Raw genomic sequence first — 17,304 nt, 5'->3', positions numbered from 1 at the left:
TGAATATTATCAAAATTCAGAATTGTTTCTTATACAACTGAGTAAATGGTTGGGTGTTGCCATATTAGGCTTTAAGTGACTGCATTCGACAAGTCTCATTTCAGAGCCATAGTTAATATCTTGAGCTGCCGAGGTAAGGAAGGGGGCATTAGGGATGGAGGTGGAAGACATATGAGCGCACATACATTGCATGCATCATTACTTATTACTCTGAATTAACTACATTTTTGTTGAAGTTCAAAATTAGTTTAAGATATTTGTAATGTAGGCACCTTGTCACTAAAAAATTAATCAACATTCAGGGTGCAGAATACATTGAGGTAATTGTCTTTTTACATTTATGTAAAAAGATCATGTTCTCTGCTACAGTCATGGTTAAGGACACAGCTGACATCATCTCTTAGTGCTATAAAAACAAGTGCTCCATCTGTAAACTTGCCTAAGATTGCTTTCAAAGCATTAGCAGAATGGACAAAAGCAGAGCTTTAGTATAGCTTTATAATCTAATAGTATACTTACACGAGTCGTAATAATCATAAATAGATACAGGAACTGGTTTCTGCTTAGCCACTTTGTGAGTTCGGTAAGCAGATATGGTGGGACAATACTCCTGCCTTGTCATCTGGAAGTACAAAAGTTGTGAAACTTAGTCTTTCAAGCTGTACTAAACACAAGTCACTACACCTAACTTCTGACACTTGCTCTTATATAAGTTACATTTCATTGTTAGTGTATACACTTGACAAAGTGCTTCCACGAAAGTAAATTTCTCAAGAGACAGACGCACGTGTTCCAGACAATTTAGGAGAAAGCGAAGTGCTCTTTTAATAAGCCCTCGTGTTATCCTTAGATTAGTTAGGTTTAAATAGTTCTAAGTTCTAGGGGACTAATGACCGTAGATGTTAAGTCCCATAGTGCTCAGAGCCATTTGAACCATTTTTTTTAATAAGCAAACCATTTCTAAAAATTGTAAGTAACAAAAAAATAAATACTACAAACAATGCAGAAATTAACAGAATGAAAATACACTGAAGTGCAAAGAAACTGGTATAGGCATGCATATTCAAATACAGATATATGTAAACAAGCAGAATAAGGTCCTGCGGTCAGCAACACCTATATAAGACAACAAAAGCAACACCTATATAAGACAACAAGTGTCTGGCACAGTTGTCAGATCGGTTACTGCTGCTCCAATGGCAGGTTATCAAGATTTAAGTGACTTTGAACGTGGCGATAAAGTCGGTGCATGAGCAAAGGGACAGCATCTCCGAGGTAGTGATGAAGTGGGGATTTTCCCATATGACCATTTCACGAGTGTACCATGAATATCAGGAATCTGGTAAAACACCAAATCTCTGACATCACTGTGGCCAGAAAAAGATCCTGCAAGAATAGGACCAATGATGACTGAAGAGAATTGTTCCCCCACGTGATAGAAGTGCAGCCCTCCCAGAAACTGCTGCAGATTTCAATGCCGGCCATCAACATGTGTCAGTGTGCGAACCATTCAACGAAACATTGATATGGGCTTTTGGAGCCGAAGACCCACTCGTATACCCTTGATGAATGTACGGCCCAAAGCTTTACACCTCGCCTGCACCCTTCAGCAGTGACATTGGACTGTTGATGACTGGAAACATGTTAGTTGGTGGGTCTAGTCTCATTTCAAATTTTATCGAGCAGGTGGATGTGTACGGTTATGGAGACAACCTCATGAATCCATGGACCTTGCATGTCAGCGGGGGACTGCTCACGCTGGTGGAGGCTCTGTAATGGTGTGGGGCATGTGCAGTTGGAGTGATTATGGGGCCCATGATATGTCTAGATACAACTCCGACAGGTGACATATTCGTAAGCGTCCTGTCTATCACCCGCATCCACTCATGCCTATTGTGCACTCCGACAAACTTGGGCAATTCCAGCAGGACAATGTGACACTCCACACATCTAGAATTGCTACCGAGTGGCTCCAGGAACACACTTCTGATTTTAAACAGTTCTGATGGTCACCAAACTCACCAGACATGAACATTATTGAACATATCTGGGATGCCTTGCAACGTGCTGTCCAGAAGAGATCTCCACCGCCTCATACTCATCCATTTATGGAAAGCCTTCAGTATTCATGGTGTCAGTTACCTCCAGCACTAATTCAGACATTAGTCGAGTCCATGCCACGTCGTGTTGTGGCATTTCTGAGTGCTCGTGGGAGCCCAGTAAAGAGGTAAGCAATACGAAACAGTCATTAAATAATTCAGAATTTTTGAGTCATGAGACATACACTACATACAGTCAAAGAACTGAAAAAAGAATGGTGTTGGAAACGTGGCTAAGGAGAAACAGATATTGCAGAAAAGGGAGTAACAGCCAACAACAGTGGATTATACCAGCCTAAATCTAAATTCTTTACAACTAATACTGGACTACAAACAACAGAGCCTAAAGATAATAACAAATGAAGAATAACAGAGACAAAAAGACAAGAACAGACATTAAAAATACAATGAATTGTTGAAAAAACAAACAACCCAAGTGGTGAAACAAACATTCATGTTTCCAATACAAATGTATTGGTCGAAAAATCTATTATAATTAGTTCTTTTTTCTACTTGTATGCCCCGACTCATGAATATGAAGGTAATGCAAAACATGAACACTAACCACAAAAGACAGTTAATTACAGATACTGCAATTATTCTTTGAGAATTAGTTCACTGTATCAATTCTATCAGAGTTAAATATGAAATCCTTACCTTGTCAAAATACAGAACAACAACAGTGTCCCCATCTTTGGTCTCAACTCTCTTCACATTCTGTGAAACTTCCAGGCTGGGTAGTGAATCTGAATCAACGGTGAAGCCAGAGGGCAATGACACTTCCATAACAGCCATGTTACTTTCATTAGCAGACTGTCCAGCAGCAAACCTGTATTACGTAAAGACAGGGATAAGCAGAAAATGTGTATTAGTGACCACACTCCAATTTTAGCATAACTATAAAGTACAGCCAATAATGTTGTGTACATGCAAGTTTGAGATTATTTTTTCACATTTTTTCACAGAAAAGATGTATTTCTGATGGAGTGATGAAACTACACTAAATAATACCAGTGCACAATTGCAAATATAGGACACAAAGTGCAGACAGTTTAGTTCAATCAAATGGCCATTATTATTCTGTTGTGCCACACTAAGAATCACTATCACGATCTTTACTGTGGGAAAAAAAGGAAGAAAAACCAAGAAGGGAGAAATAAATAAAGTATAACATTCTTTGTGGAATAAATCATGTTAGAGCAATTAGTAGATACACAAGGAAGTGCCAATTACACCACAATCCCCTTCATCATCCCAAAAACTTTAACAGCAGGCCAAAGAAAACAATGTATAACACATGTAGGTGTGATGTATACGTTACTCAAATAAAATACTGTAACATTTAAAACTTTCTTGGTCTAACAATCGTTGGAGCCATTTGGAGAAAACTGATGCCTGTAACCTGCTACCACAATGTTTTGATCCAGACTTCTCTCCATCTTCAGGTGTAAACTCACAAGACAGAGCGGTTACTTGTACTTTGTCAATTTAAACCTACATATGGTCAGAATGATTCAAAATATTGTGGCAGCAAGTTATGAACACTACACAGTTTTACCAAAATATTATGGAACAAATAATATGATGTTAATGGGGTTAAATATGACTGCTTCTTGGGAGAGATACCAAAAAAGAGATATAAGTAAGTGTGATTACTTTTTAGAAGTGTGGCATCGATAGGTCACATTGACCAAGTAAGGTTTGATCTTTGAACTCTAACTGCTCTGACAAGCCGCCGTGTTAATGTTCCAGTCAGCCTTTGTACCTTGTACAGTGTACATGGAATCAACAGGTTTTACGTTTGACACCATGGCTGCCTCACACAATTTTTTTATACGAGGATTTGGAGGCTCAGCTCCTACTACCAGGCCATTCCAATCCTCTTGCAACGGTTGTTTCGCCGCTAACGGACAGTGTTTCGCGATCTCCAACGAAGTTACCCTCAAACTTTGCAGCTCTACAACGGCCGAGTGTTATGCCCTTACCTTAAACAATGGACCGGGTTTTGTGTCGCCAGACTGTGCACGCCAACATGTGAAAAGTGAAGTGGACGATTTCCTGAATCATGTAATGATCGCTTGCTCGTATAGCGTTCAAAGGGACCCAAATTCACACACGTGCTTTGATTCTCTATGCGCTGCAATGTTGCTTACAGCAGTGCCGTGTGCTACGCTGCCATTCGTGCAAAACGCACATGTGGTCAACTGCTATCAAGCCATGCCAGTTTTGCCTTCCTCACAATTTAATAACGGATATTTTTATACAAAAAGTTCACCAGGCTGAACCAGCAGATCTGTCACCCAGTTTCTTGACTACATGGGTTCGAGCACACCCTATGGCGCTTCACCATCCAGGAACATTGTACCACGATAATGTGACCACCAGCAGGTTTCACCAGTGATTTTTGGTCCTACCACACAGGGTGCATTTCCAATGTGCACAGAAAACTCTCGCTGTTGCCACACCAAGTGCCAACCCCCCCCCCCCCCCCCTCACTCACGGGGTGGGGGCCTCCGATTCTGACCATACAGCCGCTTGCTCCTTCCACAGTACCTGCTGTGCCGGCCTCCCGTGTCATTTCCGACGTGGACAATTTAAGTGCTATGCCTCTAACCTCCAGTCCAGTTTATGGGCCTACCTCATGCGCCGCTCATCTGTTCGTACCCATGGTACCGACCGTGCCTGCCACTTCATGCTTACGTTACTCATCAGGGACATTGCAACCAGCCGTTGTTTGGGACGTGTTTGCTAGTAACACGCCCATGCCAGTAGTGCCAGGTTACAGGAAAGCCTATCCTACCATGGGACAGCAGGCCTTCTAAGATACGCCGAAGCCACCCCCCCTCCCGACCCCCCCCCTCCCCTGGCAAGTTTGACATTATCGGCCCTCTGCCAACGTCAGATATATCCTCTCCACAATCGATCGCATGTCTCGTTGGGTGGAAGCTGTTCCTTTACCAAACATCACAGCAGAAACCGTGGCCAAGGGATTTGTCTCATCGTGGATCACTAGACTTGGTTGCCCGTCCACCATCACCACCGACCAGGGTCAACAGTTCGCGTCTGCACTTTTCATGATTCTATGAAACCTTTGTGGTATCAAAAAAATTCATACAACAGCCTACCACCCGCAAAGCAACAGTTTAGTGGAACGATGGCACTGCACCCTTAAAACAGCACTCAGGTGTCATGACTGCCTCTGGTCTGAGGCACTTCCTCGAGTGTTACTCGGTCTCCGTTTGGCCTTTAAACCTGACTTACAGGGAACCATCTCCAAATCCGTTTTCGGCAAGAACGCGATTCTACCTGGGGAACTTATCCTGACCCAAGCACTCGAGGATTTCCCCACATCCGCAGACTGAATGCACACCCACTTCAGACAAGCACGACTACACCCGCCTGTCAGTCATTCCCCGCCGGACATTTATGTGCCAACTGCACTCAACACATGCTCCCACGTTGTTATACTCATGGACAATTCCGTTGGACAATCTCTGCAACCCCCATACCTCAGCTCCTTTGAAGTACTCTGGAGGGGCGAGACGATGTTCCACATAATGGTTAAAGATTGCCCGCAGACTGTTTCACTACACAGGCTCAAGCCTGCTTTCATTGACTCCGACATCCCTCTGCAGTCCCATCCAGATAAATTTTCCATTGCCGAGCCCGATGACGAGTTAGCTCATCCCATGGTAGGGTCTTCTCCTTCTGAAGATTCATCACCGCAGTTCGTGGGTTTCCCAAGCATGTCGTCATCAACCCCATGCACAGGTTTTAATGACGTTCCATCTACTGGAGAGACTTGCTCCCCGACATTCAACTTGTGCTGCAATGTACCACCTAACCACGTCGGCGACATGTCGATCGTAGCTTTCGACGACCATGTGCTTGTGCTCCTTACAGACATGCAGACTCGACACTCAATGAGGAACTAGATGTCAAGATAGAGCATAGCCTGTCCCTCCTCCGAGAGTGTGATCCATCAAGAGTTCAAGCGTTCATCTCCTTGGATGGCTCGAGCTGCATTAGGGTCAGGCACACTCGCACCCCTCCCAACACCTCTACTCCCGGGCCGGCCCACGCATTGTCTGCCCCCGCTGGCAGTCTGATTACGAGGTGGACCTGCAGCTTATCCTGTGCCTTCACACGCCGCCCTGACTGAGATGGAGCTTCCAGTCATGCGTCTGCCGCCCCGCACTACGCACTCCGAAGCTGACACACACACGACCTCCTCTCAGGCGAGGGGAGAAGAGAGGGAGGGGGGGGGGCTGTGTTGCTTCGTTATGTCACATCGACCACATAAAGCATGATCTTTGAACTCTAACTGCTCTGACGAGCCACCATGTTCCGGTCAGCCTTTGTACCTTGTACAGTGTATCTTTCTTTGTGCTGAAATATATGTATGTATAGACATTTATGGGAACAGTTTGTTGCGCATACAGTTACCCGTATTACCGTTTCCCATAGAAGCTTATCTCGTTCATTAAAATTTTATGGAAACTTGGGTGCCCTGAACCTTTATTTCAAATAGAGGAGAATGATAAGTTTAGTACTTTGAGATAAGGCTACGCCTTTTAACAACTGTTCAAAGTTACAGCTGCTACACTCATTGCTTATATTACATTACTACTCTGATAAAAATTAACCGCAACACAGGTAAGTCTCAAACAAAGATGCACTATAGCTGTTCCAGCATTTAATGTTTGTATTATTAATGATGATTTTGATGATTACAATAGCTCATTCACTATTACAAAACAAAGAAGAGAACTTTTCTGTAACGTAATTCAAACAATGATTTTTAATATAACTTTTAATGTTACTGCCAAATAATGAGGAATTTTTGTTTGTTTATCATGCCACCCTACCTCCTCCCCTCCACCAGGCAGTCATTTTGTGAAGAACCACGCTGGCATAATTTTAATTCCCCTCTTGTTTTGCCATCTGCCTCCTTAAATTCGTTTCTTCAATTTTAAGTAATTAGCATTAACATATGTGAATATAATCTGCATTTTCATAAAAGAGAAAGATTAGCCCTTAGTTTTAAAGAATTTAACACTAGATCTAATTTTGTGCTTAGTTTTATGTATGAAACTAATTTTCTAATTTATTTCAACTATTTCTAGTTAGTGTCTTTTATTATAGAGCGAAATCAGTAACTGCTTCATAACATAAATTCTGTTGTTGACATATAAATAAATATAAAATCTGTAATAATCGTAAACATTTGGAAGACAAAATGCTAGTTATCTTTAAGTATCTATTTGGCCCTATTTGAAAACATGTTGGTAAAGTAAGCCTTTAATTAATTCCAAAGCAATTAACAGTTTTGTCAAAAACATTATTTACGTAACTATATTGGTTAATTTCATGATTTAAACAAATAATTCAGCCTAACTCTTGCAGTAGAAGAAACTGTTAAAAAGAACCAATGTTTCGATGTATTCAGTTAATTTAATGAGTTAAGTTTTAATTGTAATTTCTGTAAATTAAACTTCGAACAATGTGTAGTTTCAGCACCTATTATTGTGATGATATATAAGGGCCCAATTTTTGGTCATGAGACAGTCAGTCCACAGCTGAGTTTCAGACGAGCAACCTGTGCTGGTTAGAACAACAACAATGCTTCAAATTAACTGTGGAATAAGTGTTAAACAATTACGCCATGTGTAAAAACAGTGACTGTGTCTTCTCCACAAGTACCTGATTATTCTTCCAGATCTGTGAACTTTGTGGTTAGGAAACTATTGTAGCAGTATGTGGATGTTCACCTGCAAACTACTAATAAGGCTTATGGAAAGTTAAACAATAGTGCATTGCCCATATAAATGTGTATATGAGGGGCTGTGAAAAGTGAAAGTAAAGACGGTGAAACGCAACTGTGCATATGTCAGCTACGTTATTTACAGTAGTCAGTGTCCAAATTACAACCCCATATTTCAGCCAGTACATAGACAGGCCTGACGTGGTCCACTGCGACGTCCTCTCCTGTGTCAACCTCTTCGTTTGAGAGCAACTCTTGCAACCAACAACCTCAATTTTTTTGTTGCATATATTCCAGTATCTGTCTTCACAATAGTTTTTGTCCTCTGCGGCCCCCTCTACTGCCATGGACGGTTTCCCTCATGACTTAAGCCATGCCTTGTCATCCTGTCCACTCTTATCCTCCAGTTTTTCCACTTGTTCCTTTCCTCACAAATTCTGAGTACCCAATCTTACTTTATCAGTCTGCTTTGATTCACTTCTTTTCTGATTTTTCATGCAGTCCATGATTTGCTACTTACTACATATTTGAAAACTTGCCTGATTAAATGATAGTCAAAACATATAAACTGACTGCTTATAAGTATCAGAATCAGTATCAGTATCTTTTAGCAAGATGATATTAACAGAACACTGATAAGAGCTACATACGCTGAGCATATCGAAAGCTGCAGATGATTCCGGTCAGAGTTTTTGTCAACCTGTGGGTCTAATGTGAAGAGCGGCCATGCACCAGTCACATTAACATTGTAGCGGTAAGACACCTGCACAATGGCAAATCCTGTTCCAGTTGCTGTGATGTTGACTTCCCGTACTTTTGACGACAGCTGCAAAGAAAAGACAGAGCTAAGTATCAGAAAATTTTAAAAATGTAACAATCATATTTTCAATTATAATATTGCTTGTGTTTCTTGAAGTTTTCACAACAGATAGAATACTCCATCATCTTTCAGGCGTGCATCTGGGATAGTATTACTTCTTGTTGAATTGCTGGCAGAATTTAAACTACTTGACCCAATACTCTGGGGTAAACATGCCTGTGACAGAGACAACACCGTTGGCAACAAGAGCATCAGTCTGTGGCTGTCAGTCACAGACTGATGCTCTTGTTGCCAACAGTGTTATCTCTGACAAAGGTACGTTCACCCCACAGCATTGTGTCAAGTAGTATAAATTCTGCCAGTCACTCACCTCAATGATGACAGTACAGGTATCAGCCAACCTATAGTGACAATCTATCTTTTCCTACATTGTTGCTATTTCTGCTTGGATAACAATTAGACTAAGTAGATCATTCAAACAAATTTATTCATGAATAAATTATTTGTAACTAACAAATAATGTAGAATGCCACTGTTTACTTCTTGAACTGAATTCTATAATTAGTCCACTTCTTGCCTTAGCTAGTGCAGTTTCTATTTCATAAATACCTTATTAATAGATCAGACATAAAGGTGCAATTCTCTAGGTGCGACCTGTGCTTTCTTTCAACAACTGGGCACGTTTTTTTATAAGTGATCTACAGCAGATTATGGTTAAAAGAGGGACTAGCTGAGTCACAAATCAGTATAGAATCTGACAGGGATTCTATTAGGGCTTGAAGCCTTGTTTGAGTCTAGCGATTTCACTTGTTTTAAGCAGCACTGGCACTATTATCTATATCACTCATCTTTGCAATGGTGTGAGAATTCAAATGGGCAACACTCATGGATTTTGGATTTGCCTTTATAAAGGGACATTTGGAAACTGAGTTCAGCATGTCTGCCCGTGCTTTGCTAACCTCAATTTCATTTCCTCTCTCATCCAAGAGTCTCTCTAAAATTAACTTTGGTACAGTCTTTACATATGATTAGAACTTCTTTGGGATTTTTGAAAAATCTTTTGAAAATATTCTGCTATAGCAGTCACTGAGGGCTTCATGCACAGTCCTCTTGACAGCCATTACTGCTTCGTTCAGCATCTCTATCTATATTAGAACACTGTTGCAGAAACAACGAAAAAAGCATGCCAAATTTCAAAGAATGCTAAACCCCAAGGATAGGGAAGGTTTTACAGAAGCTCGAAACTTAATGCAAACTTCAATGCAAGGTGCTTTTAATAGTTCCCACAACGAAATTCTGGCAGAAAATCCAAAGAGATTCTGGTTGTATGTAAAGTACAGCAGCGTGGATACAATCGATACACCCACTGCACAATGGTGATGTATGGATGACAGTGCCACTAAAGCAGAGATACTAAACAAAGTTTTTTTTTTCTTTTTTTCAATATTCCTTCACCAAAAAAGATGAAGTAAATATGCCAGTATTCCAACCAAGAACAACCTCCAACATGAGTTACTTAGTATTATGTATCCTCAGTGTAGCGAAGCAGCTTAAAGCACTTAATAAACCCAAGCCCTCTGGTATATATTGTATACCAGTCAGGTTCCTTCCAAGGTTCTTTTCAGAGTACGCTGATACAATAGCTCCATACTTAGCAATCATAGACAACCACTCTCTCATTGAAAGCTCTGTACTTAAAGTCTGGAAAGTTGTACAAGCCACACCAATACCCAAGAAATGAAATACGAGTAATCCACTGAATTATAGGCCCACACCACTAATGTCATTTTGCAGAAGGATTTTGGAACATACACTGTGTTTGAACATTATGGGTTACTTAGAAGATAATGAATTATTGACAAACAGTTAACATAAATTCAAAAAATATCATTCTTGTAAAAATCAACCAGCTCTTTATTCTCATGAAGTAATGAGATCTATTGACAGTGGATGTCAAATTGATTTCATATTATTAGATTTCCAGGTTGCTTTTGACAGTGTTCCTCACAAGTGACTTCTAAGCAAATGGCATGCCTATGGAGTATCGTCTCAGATGGGTAATTGGAGTCTTGAATTCCTGTCAGACCGTCAGAAAGAACTCAGTTCATAGTAATTGATGGAAAGTCATTGAGTAAACCAGAAGTAATATCTGGCATTCTCCAAGGAAGGTTTATAGGCTCTCTGCTGTTCCCGATCTACATAAACAATTTAGGAGCCAATCTGAGTGGTCCTCTTAGACTTTTTGCAGAAGATGCTATCATTTACCATCTTATAAAATCATCTGTGGTTCAAAACAAATTGCAAAATGATTTAGACAAAATGGTGCAAAAAGTGGCAACTGATTCTAAATAATGAAAAGTGTGAAGTCATCCACACAAAGACTAAATGGAATCCACTAAATTATGGTCACCGGTTAATACACATAAATCTCTAAAGCTGTAAATTCACATAAATACTTAGGGATTATAGTTATAAATAACTTAAATTGGAATGATCACAAAGATAATGTTGTGGGGAAAGCAAACGAAAGACTTCAATTTATTGACAGAACACTTAGAAAACGCAACAGGTCTACTAAAGAGTCTGCTTACACTATGCTTGTCCACCCTCTTATGGAGAACTGCTATCACATGTGGGACCCACATCAAATAGAATTGAGAAAGATGTTGCAATTGTCAAAAGAAGGGCAACTCGTTTTGTATTATTGTGAAATAGGGGCGAAAGTGCCACGAGTATGATATGCGAATTTGGGTGGCAATCATTACAGCAAAAGTTATTTTCATTACAGCAAAGGTTATTTTCATTGCAGCAGGATCTTCTCATGAAATTTCAATATTTAACTTTGTCCTAGGAGCATGAAAATATAAGAGAAATCAGAGGTTGCATGGAAGATTTAAGTATTCATTTTTCCCGTGCACCGTTCGAGAGTGAAACAGTAAAGAAACAGCCTGAAAATGATTTGGTGAACCCCCTCCCAGGCACTTAATTTGAACATATATATATATATATATATATATATATATATATATATATAATAGAGGGAAACATTCCACGTAGGAAAAATATATCTAAAAACACATATATATGTGTGGATGGATATGTGTGTGTGTGTGCGCGAGTGTATACCCGTCCTTTTTTCCCCCTAAGGTAAGTCTTTCCGCTCCCGGGATTGGAATGACTCCTTACCCTCTCCCTTAAAACCCAAATCCTTTCATCTTTCCCTCTCCTTCCCTCTTTCCTGATGAGGCAACAGTTTGTTGCGAAAGCTTGAATTTTGTGTGTATGTTTGTGTTTGTTTGTGTGTCTGTCGACCTGCCAGCACTTTCATTTGGTAAGTCACATCATCTTATATATATATAGTGCCAGATCAACTACTCCTTTAAACCATAGCTGCCATTCTACATGCCTTTCTCCAGAGCTAAATTTTTCAAATTCCTTGTTGATAGACGACATTAGTGCTGGCTCTTTATCTACGAGGGTGGTTTGAAAAGTTCTTGGAATCACCACAAGAGGTCAGCACTAATGCAACGAGTTGTTCACGTGATATTCGTTGATCTGTCGCCTGTAAACATGTGCCATGTCAGTGCTTCCGCATAGTGCATAGTGATTTGCGAAGATGGGGGGGCGGAATTGAGATTCAAGCACTGACTAAGTACTTCATAAAGGAAGATATGAAAGCAAAGAATATTCATGTCGATTTCCAGAATACACTGGAGAACTCTGCTCCTTCACATTGAACTGTTGCCAAGTGGACAAATGAATTTAAATTTGGTCGGGAGAGCTTAGATGATGATCCGCGCAGTGGTCAGCTGAGATCTGTCACTACTCCAGAAATCATTGTAAAAGTGCACAAAATGGTCATGGTGGATTGTTGATTGAAAGTGCGTGAAATTGCTCACATTTGCCAGATGTCATCTGAATGGGTATATCACATTTTAACTGAAGAATTAGAAATGAAAAAAATTATCTGCAAGATGGGTGCCACAACTCTTGATGCTGGATCATAAACATGCTGTCACCATGGCAAAATTACATGAACTAAGGTAGGAATTGTTGCCACACCTGCCTTATTCACCTGCTATGGTTCCGTCAGACTTCCATGTCTTCCCGAAACTGAAAATTTTTCTTGGTGGACGAAGATTCACTTCAAACGACAAATTGATAGCCAGAGTTGACAACTATTTTGCAGGTCTGTAGAAAACTTATTTAAGATGGTATCAAGGCACTGGAACATCATTGGAACAAGTGCATTAATCTACTAGGAGACTACATTGAAAAATAAAGAAAGTTTCAGTGATGTGAATACTTTTTTTCCTATTCCGTTGCGAGACCTTTTCAAACCACCCTTGTGTGCGGAACAAGCAACTCATTTTACTTCTTTTAGGTGGCTATTGTACTATGTAATCATTGTGGCTATAAATGTCTCATGGTCATCACACCAGTTTCAATGTGGAGATCTTCAAAGAGGTCATGTTGTGACATAATAGCAGGTGGATTATTCCCATCCATTATGTTTCTTCTACTCCCATAAATAACTAGTTTTTTTCACTAATTTTTTGCTTATGTTCAATATATTTACCTGTTAACATGAAACTTACATAAAACTCTCAAGTTCTTGTAAAACTGAATTTCACTGTAATTTATTTTTCAGATTATTATTTTTGCTGTCCTGATTCTATCTGTGTAATTAGTTTCATTATGCCATTGTTAATTCAAGGTTACAGTTAGTTAAAGTTAGCACTACAGTTTGCTACGAGCACAAATCTATGAGCTAAAAAGTGCCCTACCCTATTTGAAAATTACACATTCTAACTTACCAGTAATATATTTGAAATTACCTAAAACTAATTATCTTCCACAATAATAAAACTTTAAGTTCATAAGCAGCTCCATTTCCCAGCATAGATCTCATCAGAACCACTGTTAGATTCTGAACTTTGACCACATACTTTAGTTACCCTAATTTTTCTGTACAGAATGAGACTGATCACTGACTAATTAATCCACTAAACAATAATTTTATGTAATTTGCTGTAATTTGCAATATGGTGCTCATTCATATAAACAAGGGGTTTATGTAGATAACAGTTCCACAATATTTTTGGATTTTCGACTAGCAACATTTTCTATAAGCCAAAAGCAAATTAGTTGTTGTGGTTCATCAAAAATGGTAGAATCCAACCCATAAGAGTTTCAAACCATTATGTAGTTTTCAAAATAACAGTCTGTTCTTACACCTGTCTGTAAGTAGCTGGACATCACCCAAAATAATCAGTCCACAGTTTGATACTAAATGAGTACCACCTACATTCAAGTATGCTCTCAGTATTGCATTGTTCATTTGGAGTGAAAGGGACTAAACTGTGAGGTCATCAGTACCTCCATCCATTACGTGGCCAACCAGAATTAATCGTCAAAGGGAGAAGGCAAATCCTGTAAAGCTTAAGTGTAACTATAAAAAATAAAAACTGAGATAAAAGCCCAGAAAAAAAGACAGCACAGAAAATTCATTAAAAGATCAGTCAATACAAGACTTTAAAACCGAGAAATTAAAAAGAATAAAATGGTGGAAAGGGTAGAGGCCAGGCTGGGCCACCCAAACATTGGCTGCCGAGGGATCCCTGGAGGGGAAGGGGCAAGGAGAAGGGAGGAGGGATGAGGGAGGGGGGAGGAGGGGGGGCAGGAGGGGGGGGGCAGGAGAGCGGTGCCCCCACCAACTACTCAGGCAGTCAATGAGGCCAAAAGAACTCTACCTTACAGGGATGAATAGAACCCACCTTCACAGGCAAAACATAACACATGGTCAGTCACTTCAGTGTCGTCTGCTAGCACCACAGGTAGCATGTCAGGAATATTAAGGTGCTGCCTGAAAGCAGCCAAATTAGGGCAGTCTATGAGTAAGTGGACCACCATCAGGCGAGCTCCACATCAGCAGTGAGGGAGATCCTCACATCTGAGAATTTGGCCACGGGTCAGCCAAGTGTGGCCAATGCGGAGTCTACAGAGGCTGGATGATTCCCTGCAAGAAGCACACTGGGAAGACTGCCACATGGTGGTAGTCTCCTTAATCCTCCTTAGCTTGTTTGGGGAGATCAGGGCAGACCAATCTGAGTTCCAGACTTGCAGCAATAGATGGTGTCGGTTCCAGGAAAACCATTTCCAGAATTGGCATCCTGGGGCCAGCTTGCCCAACCTGTCAGCTCATTCATTTCCCGAAATCCCAACATGAGCAGGGGACCAAATGAAAACGATGGGCCGTCCAGCTTGATGGAGGTCAGAGACAAGATCCTGGATAGCCATAACCAGCGGGTGAGCAGAGTAGCATTGGTCTACAGCCTGAAGACTGCTAAGGGAGTCACTACAGATTAGGATACTCTTGCCAGTTCAAGATCAAACATGGCTAAGTGCTAATGTAATGGCCGTTAATTCAGCAGTGAAGACACTGTAGCTGTGTAGCAGATAGTGCTGTTCACTGCACCACGCACGTACGTATGCAAAGCCTGTTCATCAGTCGACTGATGAGCCATCAGAGATTAACACTCCCGAACTGTAGCACTTCCCAAGGGCAGCCAAGAAGAGGCAGCGAAAAATCACATGATCAGCAGAGTCTTTTGGACTGTAGGAGACTTCAAGGCAAATCCGAGGTTGGGGCACAAGCCATGGGGACAGATGTGATGTTTCCCTAGCCAGAGGCGACAGTGGAGGAAGTTTCAGTTCTGAACAGACACACTAGAGGTGTGCTGCAATTGTACACCCAGTTCTGGGTCACTGCTATGGGGTGTGGAGCTCCCTTCCAGGGAAAAGGGCATGGCAGTTGGGATGTTCAGGGAAGCTATGAATGTATATAGCATAATTCAGCAGCTGTTGTTGGCACACAAGTTGGACCCTACAGTGATGAATGGGGTCCAGTATCCGCAATGTTGAGGGTGGTGCTGAACCATATGCACAACTGCCCTAGTCAAGACAGGATTGAATCAGGGCTTTCTAGAGCCACAAAAGGGTAGAGCGATCTGTACCCCAGCTAGTGTTACTGAGGCAGCAAAGAATATTAAGGAGTCACCAGTACTTTCACTTAAGTTGGTGAAGGTGGGGAAGCCACATCAGCTGGGAATCTAAGACTAGTCCCAGAAAGTGGTGCTTCTCAGCTACAAGTAGTAACTGATCATCTATGTAAAGCTCGGGGTGTGGGTGGGCAGTACGATGGCAACAGAAGTGCATGACATGAATCTTGGCAGCTGAAAACCAAAAGCCATGGATGGGAGCACACGACTTCACCTTTCGTGTGGTGCCCTGTAGGTGACACTCAGTGAAAAACCATACTAGAGGAGCAATAATAAAAGCAGGCACGGAAGGAAGGCGATACTGAAGACACCACACCCACAGCTAGACCATTGATGGCCACAAGAAAGCAGGAACTACAGAGCCTCTTGGATATAAGAGGGGTACTGAGTGAAGTGTCCATTTGCACCCAGAACATACGGTGCGACAGGAAGTTCTTGAAAAAAATTGGGAGGTCCTGGAGACCCCACTCATGAACACAGTAAGCATGTGGTGATGCCATGTCATGTAATAATCCTTCTGTAGGTCAAAAAAGACAGCAATGAGATGATGATGATGTACAAAGGCCGTCCAAATGGTGGACTCCTGATGAACCAAATTATCAGCAGTGGAGCACCTTTGGGAAAAACTGCCCTGAGATGCAGCCAAAATGCCCTGAGACTCAAGGAGCCAAAACAGCCGCTTGCTGACCATGTGTCAGAGTAATTTGCAGGTTTATTAGGTGATAACCGCCCATCTCGGGGGTTCTTGCATGGTTTCAGAACCGGAACTATGGCACTTTCTCGCCACTGAGATGGGAACTCACCTTCGTTCCGGGTCCGATTAAAGAGAGCAAGGAAGTGATACCGACAATTCACTGAGAGATGTTTCAACATTTGGTTGTGGATGCGGTCTGGCCGTGGGGCTATATCAGAGCAATGGGCTATGGCACTGGAGAGTTCCCATTCACTGAATGGAGCATTATGTGGCTCCAGGTGTCAGGTAGTAAAAGATAAGCGCATTTGCTCCACCCGCTGATTTATGAGCCAAAAGGTGGGGTAGTCGTTCTCAGATGCAAATGTGCGAGTGTAATGCACAGCAAAATATTCAATGACAGTGTCTGGATTATACAAATGACAGCATCTAAGGAAATACTTTGGTACACCTGCAGGGGCTGGAAGCCACAGAGTTGTCTGATCACTGCACATACCTGTGATAGAGAAATGAGTGATCCAGTGGTGGAAACATACCGTTCCTAAGATTCATCATTTTATGAGGTAGTGGGTGCAGGCATGGAGCCATTTAAAGGCAATGAGGTGCACTAGTGAAAGGTGTCACTTATGGCATTGGAGAGCACGCCTATGATCTCCAATGGCCAAAGAGATCTCTGGGGTCCACCACAGTTCCGTCTTCTGATGTGGTGATACCGAGGAAGATGGGATGGCTTGGTTGGTTGCCAAAAGAATGGCTGCCTTTGTATACTGAATATTTGTATCGATATTGCCTTGCGATGGGGAGCTAAGGACAACAGTAGAGGTGAACCCATCCCAGGCAGCATTGCGGAGAACCCATCTAAGCAGGTG

General features: G+C 41.5%; 1 protein-coding gene across 4 annotated transcripts in view; it reads right to left on the bottom strand.

Annotated features, from left to right (window-relative positions):
- LOC126235881 (CD109 antigen-like) overlaps positions 1–17,304 on the bottom strand; it is a 565,987-nt gene that overhangs the window by 2,459 nt on the left and 546,224 nt on the right. For all 4 annotated transcript variants that reach the window (XM_049944806.1, XM_049944808.1, XM_049944805.1 and 1 more), the window contains exons 26-28: positions 8,514–8,689; positions 2,757–2,928; positions 520–622 (exon numbers count right to left, since the gene is read on the bottom strand). In XM_049944806.1, coding sequence (XP_049800763.1) covers positions 520–622; positions 2,757–2,928; positions 8,514–8,689 — 451 coding nt within the window. The remainder of the gene's footprint in view (positions 1–519; positions 623–2,756; positions 2,929–8,513; positions 8,690–17,304) is intronic.

This window comes from Schistocerca nitens, chromosome 2 (assembly GCF_023898315.1).
Source record: "Schistocerca nitens isolate TAMUIC-IGC-003100 chromosome 2, iqSchNite1.1, whole genome shotgun sequence".
Taxonomy (NCBI): Eukaryota; Metazoa; Arthropoda; class Insecta; order Orthoptera; family Acrididae; genus Schistocerca; species Schistocerca nitens.
Note: the sequence above shows the minus strand (reverse complement) of the source record. Positions and strands in the feature narration are given on the sequence as shown.